Raw genomic sequence first — 9,626 nt, 5'->3', positions numbered from 1 at the left:
ACACTTTATTTTTTTGTTCCTATACCAAACAACCCAGCCTGGCCCCAGTTTGAAATTCCATACCTGGCATAAGCAGGACATAAGATAACTTTTACAGTGTTAAACTTTGGCTGGTGGTTTGGCCCCCTGTCATTGACAGATGTTCCATAATCTAAAGGAGATTAAAAAACTTTAAGACAAGGATTCTTTTTTGACAGGTGATGATTTTTATGGACTTCCTGCAGGGGGGCTTTTGGATTTAGGTTAAAGAAATACAATGTCCTTCACATATTGACCTTTTTTGAAGACTTGACTAACAGCTTTTGATATTGTTTTATTGTAGAAAACCTCAGAACACCAGCAGCAGATTGCTGAAAAGGACGAAACCTGCAAGAAATCCTCAGAGATGGTCGAGTCATTGCAGACCAAAGAGAGGGAACTAACTGAAAAGATGCAAGGCCTAGAAACAAACACACAAGAACTAACCACCAAGCATCAAACTCAGATCCAAGAACTACATGAGACCTTCAAGACAGAGAGGGAACAACTTCTTAAGGAACATGAGGAAAAGGAGAAGGAGGCAACAAATAGGTTCCAGGAGATGGAAGCAAAAGTACTAGAGTTGAACCAGAAATATGAAGCAGAGTTGAAGAAATTGCAAGAATCATCACAGAGTGAAAGAAAACAGCTGCAGGATCAGCTCTCAGCTAAGGAGGGAGAGGCCAACAAGGTGCAAGAGTTTGAGTTAAGAATACAGGAGTTGCAAGGAAAGCATCAGGAACAAACCAAAGAGGCGCAGGATGCATTCAACAATGAAAGAGAACAGTTGAAAAACAGTCTTCAAGAGAAAGAAACAGAAATCTCCACTAAGATCGAAGAGTTTGAGACGAGAATACGAGAACTCACCCAGAAGTATGAAGCTGCATCAAAAGAACTCCAAGAATCCTTCAACAATGAAAGGAACCAGTTAGAACACCAACTTGAGGAGAAGACAAAAGAGTCACTAAACATTAAGGAGGGACTTGAGAACCAGCTTCAAGAGCTCAGCAATAAAAACCAAAGAGAAGCAGAAGCACTTCAAGCAACTCACGAGTCTGAGATGAAGAACTTGCAGTCATCCCTTGAGAGTGCAGAAAGGGAGGCCAAGACAAGGTTGGAACAGCTGGAAGAAGCCTGGACACAGAAACTTCAGCAGTCTGAGAAACGGGAGGAGGAGTTGAAGGAAAAAGTCACCTTCTTGATGGAGAAGAACAAGACTGAGACGTCAGAAAGAGAGGGACAGATGTTGGCAAGGATTGCCACACTAGAAGAGGAGAGGACCCAACTGCAGACTAGTGCTAACCAGGTACAGGCAGACCTGCACAGCCGGGAAACAGAGCTCACTGCAGCACAGGAACAGGCAAGCAGGGACCTACAGCAAGCTCAGGAGCAACACCAAGCAGCTTTGAGAAAGCTGGAAGACGATCTGACTGAGAAACTGAACACAGCAAGTAAGGAGGCGGAGACTCAGATGAAGACACTTCAAGAAGAACACGAGCAGTTGTTGAAGTCGAAGGATGAGGAATATTCAAAGCAAATTCAGGAGATCAGACAAGAAGCAGAAGGGAAACAAGGAGATGCATCTGCACAGCATGAAGCCATCTTGAAAGAAAAGGAAGAACAGTTAACCTTAAAGCTTAGTGAGCAAGAGAAGGCCTGGGAAATAAAGATCCAGGAGATTACGGAACAGAGAGATGCTCTTTTAAGGACAAAAGAGGAAGAATTCTCACAACAGATCCAAGCAATTCATGAAGAAAAAGACAAACTGCTTCAAAACATCCAGTCAGAAAAGGAAGCTGCCTTGCAGACCAAGGAAAAAGAAGTGGAAGAATTGCTTTCAATAAAAGAGGCAGAATGGCAGCAGAAGGTAGAAACAGTCCGTAAGGAGGTTGAAGAACATCACCAAACTCTTCTAAGGACGAAAGAAGAGGAATTCTCCCAGCAACTTAAGACAATCCAAGAAGAGAAGGAGAAGGCCCTGCAGGATGTGCAGTCAGAACGGGAATCAGGCCTGCAGCAGAAACAACAAGAGCTGCAAGATGTGATGGCTGCGAAGGAGGCAGAGTGGCAGCAGAGGGTGGAGGGGCTGGAGAGAGAGAAGTCAAAGGCTCTGTCTCAACTAGAGAAACAGCATGCTGACGCTGTGGAAGCTCTGAAGGCTGAGCATGCAAACAAGGTATGGATAAAAATTTTGTGCCATTCTCAGTTTGGATATCTTTGTACAGTTTAATCTAGTGTGCTCAGTGATACAATCTTGAGTCTGCAGTTGGTGTGGTTACATTTTTCCATTATGAGTAGATTTGTCTTAGTTTGGTATCCCAAATCTCTGCTTACAAGATAAACTACAAATATTATTATATGCATAGAAGTGTGCTAGCCAAACACATAGTGGAAGCTATAAGTATAAAGGCTGAGCATGCAACAAGGTATGCATCAAAAGTTTGTGTCACACTAAGTTATGAAATATTGGTCTTTGAAGACACATAACTTTCAATATTGAACAGCCACATGAGACACCACCACCCACAAACAGTAATTGAGGCATGACCTGACATGAATCTTTAATGCTTGGTCATGAGCAAATGCCGATGATCAGATTAACTTGCGGTGTATGGTGTCGCAATTCTGTGACAAGATAGGAAAGACAACTGGTAGTATTATTTTTTTCTTAGAAAGCTGTATTGCACTACTAGCTTGCTTGGTCCTCAGTCTCAGGTTGCTCACTTTACTTTTATAAGGGACCGTACGGCGTTTAGTGAGGGGGGAGGGCCGGTCGCCAGAGGGTCGGGTCAAAAAATTTTTGCATGGCCCTCCCCCCAGGTAAATTTTTTTTTGCTAGGCCCTCCCCCCAAGACAAAATATTTTTGCTTGGCCCTCCCCCCTCCTATCAACTTTGAAAAAAAAAATTCAAGACGCCAATAAAACACTGCGCTCCCGCATTCGGAAATGTCCTTTGCGTCATACTTTTTCATGATTTTCATCGAGAAAACAGATCTCTCACCCCTAGTAAAAAAAGGAAAACAGAATGGCTCAAAATATCTGCTTAATAGAGGGATAAATATCTGCTTCATAGAGGCATAAATATTTGCTTTATAGAAGCTATTTCATTGGTTTTGATATTAAAACAACACCTAAAAAGCATTTGTACCTGGATTTCTAGTAGATTTGCGCCACGAAGCGGCGCGCGCCCCGCTCCCTAAATTTACGTATTGCAAGCTCGCAGGCCTGAGCGGCTTGACGGAAACTATTTTCAATTTACATATATTTTGGACTTTTTCTTGGTTCTGTGGTGGTAATAACTTACGGTAAATCGGGGGAAAAAATGAAAACCAAAACGACAGCACGATTCGACTTCCAAAACTGTAGTGGGGAGGGGGGCGCCGACGCGTGACGCTGATTTTCCCACGGCGGGGTAAGACCGGTCGCCGGCGGGCGTGAGACCGCAGACTTGCAGGAGATCTTTTAGAAATGCCACGCTTTTTTTGCCACGATTTCCTGCATTGCTTTTTTATGGGAAATTTTGCTGGTTAGATGACGTTTCTATGAAAAAAAAAAATACGAGGGTTTCAAGTTTTTGAGAACGACGTTCCGAACACCATGTTCGGCGCCAAAGGCACGAAGAATCGCAAGGTAGGTCCGGGAGAATTTTGAAATCTTGACCCTCTTAAAAGCTATTTCCTTCGGTTTGAGGAGATATTTTGCTGACAAACCAAGCTAACTTTAATAGCATTTCAATTTAGAAATACAAAATTAAATCCCCCCCAAACACATTATCACGATGTCGGTCATCAAAGGCGCGAGGCCGGTCACGTCAAAAGGGATCCAGGGAAATTTGCAAATATTTACCCTCGAGCTCTGAAACGCCATTTCTTACATTTTGAGGGCAATAAGACGGGTAAATTTTGCTGGCAGACTAATACAGAGTTTAATAACATTTCTGTACGTGAAGAAGGTTTTCGAGGGCGTCATGCATAAGCCCCGCCCCCTCCCTTTCGCATTTTCACTATGTCCCGAGCGCCAACCTCGGGCGATCCCTTGCAGAGGTCCAGAAAAATTTTGAAATCTTGACCCTCTGAAACGCCGTTTCTTGGATTTTAAGGGACATATTTTGCTGGCAGACCAAGCTATTTTTTTTGCTTGGCCCTCCCCCCAAGTAAAAAAAAATTTGCTAGGCCCTCCCCCTGGCAAAATATTTTTTTGCTTGGCCCTCCCCCCCCTGGCGACCGGCCCTCCCCCCTCGCTAAATGCCGTACGGTCCCTAAATCAACAAAAGCAGCTTTTGCATTTTTATCTATTTATTGGTTTGGCTGTTCAGCATGCACAGCCAGGGCTGTCTAACTAGCTTGTGGCTATTACAAAGCTGCATTTTTATTTTATGAATGTACCAAATGTTTTTTTTTCATTTTACGTATTAAAGACTCAGAGTTTTCCTGAAATGTATGTGTGTTCTGTTGCAGTTACAGGAAACAGTACAGCAAATGCAGGCCTCGATGGAGCAGCTCCGAGAGGAGCACTCCACACAGCTGGACCAACTGACCGTTCAGCACCAAGGACAGGTACAACAACTCCAGAGAGAGCAGGAGAACAACATGGCTGAGATGAAGAAAAACCTGCAGGCAGACATGGAGGAACAGAAGCTGCAGTTGGAGAACAGAATAGGAGATCTTGTTGACAAGGATTTAGAATATCAAGCTACAGTTAAGGACCTTCAAGGCCAGCTTGAGGAGAGGTCTCAGCAACTTCAGGGAACGAAAGACAAGCTTGGAGAAGCAGGAGCACGACTTAAGAAGCTTGCCATGACACACAAGTCGTCGGTCAGCGAGTACCAAGAGAAGCTGGAGTCTCAGAAGGCTTCATTCACCCAGGAGGTGGAAATGCTGAGGCAGCAGATCAAGGAAAAGGAGGAACAGGCCAAGCTTGGTGCTGAGGAGCTGCAGCAAAACCTGCAGAGCAAAGTGTCTGAGTACCAGCAGCAGCTGCAGGACATTACGCAGCAACACCGGCAGCAGATAGAAGAAGTTGAGACCAAGTGGAAGGCCTCTCTTGAAGAGAAGAGCGAGACAATCTCAAAGATGGAGAAGGAGGCAGAAAACTTGAAGATGCAGTTCAAGGAGGCAGTCCAAAAGATGCAGGAGAAGTTGAAGACCAGAGAGAGCACCATCCAGGAGTTGCAGGACACGATGAGTGGAAAGGAAAAACAGCTTGAAACTCTTCAACAGGATGGCAGTGCAAAAGCTGAGGAGATGGGAAAGGTGCAAGCTGAACTAGAACAGGCTAGGAGTGAGCTAAGACACTTGCAGGAAACTCAAGACCAGACAGCACAGAAGTTTGAAGCAGAGACCCAGAACAGCCAGACTAGGATACAAGAGCTGGAAGCCAAACAGCAAACAGCAGAACAGAAGGTTTTGGAGTATGTACAACAAGTGGCACAGCTAGGGGGGGAGTTGGATCAGCTGACAGAACAGCTGTCAATCAAAGAGCAGCAAAACTCACAGAAGTTTGCAGACCTTGAGAAAGAAAAGCAATCAGAATTAGAGCAGCGTGTCAAGGAAGTTGAAGAACAGGGCCAGGCCAAGCTCACAAAACTAAAGGAGAAAGCTGAGCACAGACTTGGGGAGTTCCAATCCAAGGTCAAAAGTCTCCAGGAAGAACTCAAGTCCAAGTCAGAAAACTATGAGGTTCAACTTCAGGGGAGGGAAACTAGAATAGCAGAACTGGAAAAGTCACTTTCAGACCTTCAGCAGCAGAGTTTAGATAGTAGTCAGGCAAGCCAGCTGCTACAAACAAGGCTTGTAGAGCTCACAACCGAGTGTCAAAACCAGCAGGAAGCTGCAAGGATAGCTGAAGAGAAAAAGGTGGCAGAGATCTCAAAACTCCAGGAAGAGAACTCAAAGGCTCTACAGGAGCAGGCTGCTGACTTGGAGAGCAAGGCAAAGACTCGGCTTGGAGAACTGAAGAAAAAGGCAGAACAAAAGATTGCCATGACTCAAAACAAGATCTCCGAACTACAAACACAGATGCAAACCCAGAAACAACAGCACGAGGTCACAGTGTCTGAAAGTGAAACAAGAATAAAAGAACTGGAGTCAACATTACAAGACAATGCCAATCAGATAGGCACACTAGAATCCCAATGTAAGGAGATCCAAGATAAGTTAAAACAAGATGCTGAAGAGAAAGCTAACTTATTAAAGGAGTTGGAAGAATTAAGGAGGACACAGGCTGAAGGTGCAACACAGACAGAAACAGAGAGAACCCAGCTGACAGAACAATTAGCATCTTTAAAGCATCAGCTTTCAGAAAGCCAGGAACAGAACGAAGGCTTGGAAGAAAGACTTGCGGAAGCTCAGAAGAAAGTCGCAGAGTTCGACCACATGATGGAGTTCCGACAGATGCAATACGATGAAGTCTCGCGAGAAAGGGACTCTCTGAAAGAGGAGACAGAGAAACATCAGGACCTACTTCAGAAGCTTGAGACCAGTGAGAATGAAATAAGCGTCTTCACCACTCAGATTGAAGAAGTCAAACAAGAGTGTGAGGAGTACAAAGAAGCCTTAGAGCAGAAGGACAAGGAGTTGTCTGACAAAGTTGCAATGTTACAGCAGGAGAAGACAGAAGCCCTACAGACTCAAGCAGTAGAACTGGAAGAAAAGGTATTTGTTTTGTTTGTTGGTCATGGTCTTTATAAGCTGCAATGGCAGCTTGCTAGCCCTTGTGGAGTACAGAGCAAAACAATCATTCAAATAATAGTTACAAATTTTATCCTGAAGTTGTAATTTCCAGCACCAAAAATTGGACTTATCCAAATTTTCGACTGTTCAACGGTAGTCTTTACCCAAATGAATGATTCGTAGCAACAAAAGTAAACTTTAAAGCAACGGAATTGTTTTGTTTCTTTATTGTCCTGTAATAGTTGTATTTATTCTTGACCTATAGATATTCTACTGCTCTTTTTTTTACATGATATGTACTGTTGAAGTTCCCCCAACAAACAATTTCTCTTTGTTCCCATTTGTAGGGGAAATCCAATCTTGCTGACTTGAAGAAGAAGGCAGAACAGAGGATTGCACAGGTGAAGAAAGCCCTGCAGGAACAGCTGCAGGATAAAGACAAGATGCTGCAGCAGCTGCAGGAGTCCCAGGCTACGGCTGCAGGCACGCAGGCTGAGGAGGTGACAAGGCTGCGGACTGAGCTGCAAGCTGCACAGGAGGAACTGCAGACTGAAAGGGGCAGGTTAGTACAACGAATATAACTGTTAACTTCAATTTCTTTCATTTGGGTCTTATTTTGCCATTAGATCTTTACAGACAGTCAGATTTTGACATTTTCAATGCTTAACATGTACTTGATAATTCTGTAGTTTAATGATACTTTGGTTAACATGCCATTACTTACCATTGGCATTGCACAACGACATTGTATGGGTAATGCTTAATATTCAGATTTGTTCGGGGGAATTGATTGAAGATTTCGCAGGAAAAGCTTGAATAAAGTCTTGAATAAAATTTGCATGTTTAATGAGGAACACACATCATACATCAGTCATAATGGTCAAAATCATTGTGAGAAGGTATGGGATCATGGAACAAAATTATCTTTGGCCTCTACATATTCAGTGATTTGAGGAATCTTTGTATCTCTTAGACTGGAGTCAGATAGGAAGTCTCTACTAGTTGACCTGCAGTCCAAACTGGATGACAAGGAAAGCATCCTGCAGGAAACCTTACGCAGCTGTGAGCAGCAGACCAAAAACATCATTGAGCTGCAGTCAAAGCTACAGCAGGCAGAACAACAACTTCAAAATAAAGAGGGTCAGGAAACTGTCATCTCAGAACTTCAAGCAAAACTGCAACAGTCTGAAGAATTGCTGCAAAGTTGGGGAGGGCAGGAACAGACCGTCGCAGAACTGCAAGGAAAGCTTCAGGAGGTTTTGCAGGAGAAAGAAGAGCAGGAAACGATTATCACAGAGCTGCAAGCAAAATTAAAACAGGCTGAAGAATCACTTCAGGGCAAAGAGGAGCAGCAAAACCCGACCATCGCAGAATTGCAGGCAAAGTTGCAGCAAGCAGAAGAGTCACTGCAGAGCAAAGAAGAACAGCAAAACATCATCGCAGAGCTGCAGGCAAAGTTGCAACAGGCTGAGGAACAGCTGCAGAACGGCAAAGAGCCACAACAAGCTGGGGAGGTTGCAGTCACAGAAGTGGTACAGCAGAAGGTGGAGGCCTCCGTACAGGGGGCAGCACCTCCTGAGGCTGGTGGGAACAGTCTGGTGGAGAAGCTGAGGAACCAGCTGGAACAAACGGAGAAGACTCTAGAGGAGGTTAAGGTAGGAACAGGGTTGCTTGTCTAAGAATGTGAGAAAAGAAGATTGTATTTAGGGAAAGACCTTTAAAAACATGGGTGTGTTTTAGATGGTTTTCTAAATTACAATATTGAAGTTATAGCACTTTCCCAACATTGGTACTATGGTTGTGATATTTACGCGACAATAGTATATTACTTGATATATATTGTATATGACTATTGTAATGTACATATAGTGCAAGTCAGTTCCCAATAGTCTCAGTTGCTACATTGTTTGTTTTGTACATGTAACATTACATGTATACAGAATATGCACTATGCAGTTCAAGATACACAAAGTTAAGACAAAAATTTAGAGAGTTTTGCTTGTGACATTCTGAAAAAAAAGTTTTATGTAAGACTCTATGAATAGGTACCAAAAATAATTTCAGAATGAAACCCAGATAATGTTGAAGTGTTCTCTCTATGCTTTTCAGAAGGAAAAGTCAGCCATGAAAAAGGAGGTCAAGACTATGAAGAAGGAACTGGAAGACTTGAGGGCAGAACTCCAGTTTGACACCGAGACTCACGAAAAGGAGGTGAATGAGAAGGTAAATGATCAAGGAGGAACTTTGAGTTTCCTCAGACTATTTTTTTTACAAAGCTCCTGTACAAAATTCAGACATAACTTTAACTGAGAAGTCTATTCATGTGAAAGGTATGCAACTAAATATTTTGCATGTATCTTGTGAGCTTTTACCTTATATATGTTTCTCTTGATAGATAATTCATCAGCCTTTGGCTGTGATTTATTTGCATTTCTTATTAGACATTTTTCTGACTTCATTTAACATTTAATACTTCTCATTTAGTAACACCCATTCATTCAGTCTTTCACCATTTGTCACATGATAATATGTGTCACCCTTCCATTCATGTTTACTTTTAGTTAAGTTTTGGTTTTCCATTTTTTAATGCTGAACATTTTTGTATCCTATAAGCAGCAAAGGGAATTAGAAGGGAAGGTAGGATCATACAACAAAAACGATGAATACTAATTTACTAACTAATCCCTACTGTTTCATTCAATAACATCTCTTTTCTATTGTCAGAATTTGAGTCTTAGTTTCCTCTGCAGCAGTTGGCTAACCCCTTACAGATTTTAGCTTCAAGAATTTAGGAAATTAGACCTATTGTTCTCTAACTTCAATATCGACTCTCTTCTATTCTATTGTCTGAGACCTGTGGTTTGAATTTGAGTCTTACTTTCCTTTGCAGGAGCTTGACTTGTCTTAAAAGTGCACAATTTGCTCACCTCTTGCAGA

The 9,626-nt window shown here is 42.8% G+C and overlaps 1 protein-coding gene across 1 annotated transcript; it reads left to right on the top strand.

Moving 5' to 3' along the window:
• Positions 1-326: 326 nt before the first annotated feature.
• On the top strand, positions 327-8,912 carry LOC118423879 (trichohyalin-like; the record flags this gene model as incomplete). Its single annotated transcript, XM_035832190.1, is given in 5 exon segments — positions 327-2,194; positions 4,476-6,671; positions 7,037-7,251; positions 7,663-8,344; positions 8,799-8,912. Coding segments are annotated over 5 exon segments (5,016 nt in total), but the record flags the coding sequence as incomplete, so codon positions are not given.
• Between the last annotated feature and the right edge of the window lie 714 nt (positions 8,913-9,626).

The sequence above is a fragment of the Branchiostoma floridae genome, chromosome 10 (genome assembly GCF_000003815.2).
Source record: "Branchiostoma floridae strain S238N-H82 chromosome 10, Bfl_VNyyK, whole genome shotgun sequence".
In the NCBI taxonomy this organism is placed as follows: domain Eukaryota; kingdom Metazoa; phylum Chordata; class Leptocardii; order Amphioxiformes; family Branchiostomatidae; genus Branchiostoma; species Branchiostoma floridae.
The sequence above is the reverse complement of the archived record's forward strand: the minus strand, read 5'-3'. Positions and strand labels throughout refer to the sequence as shown.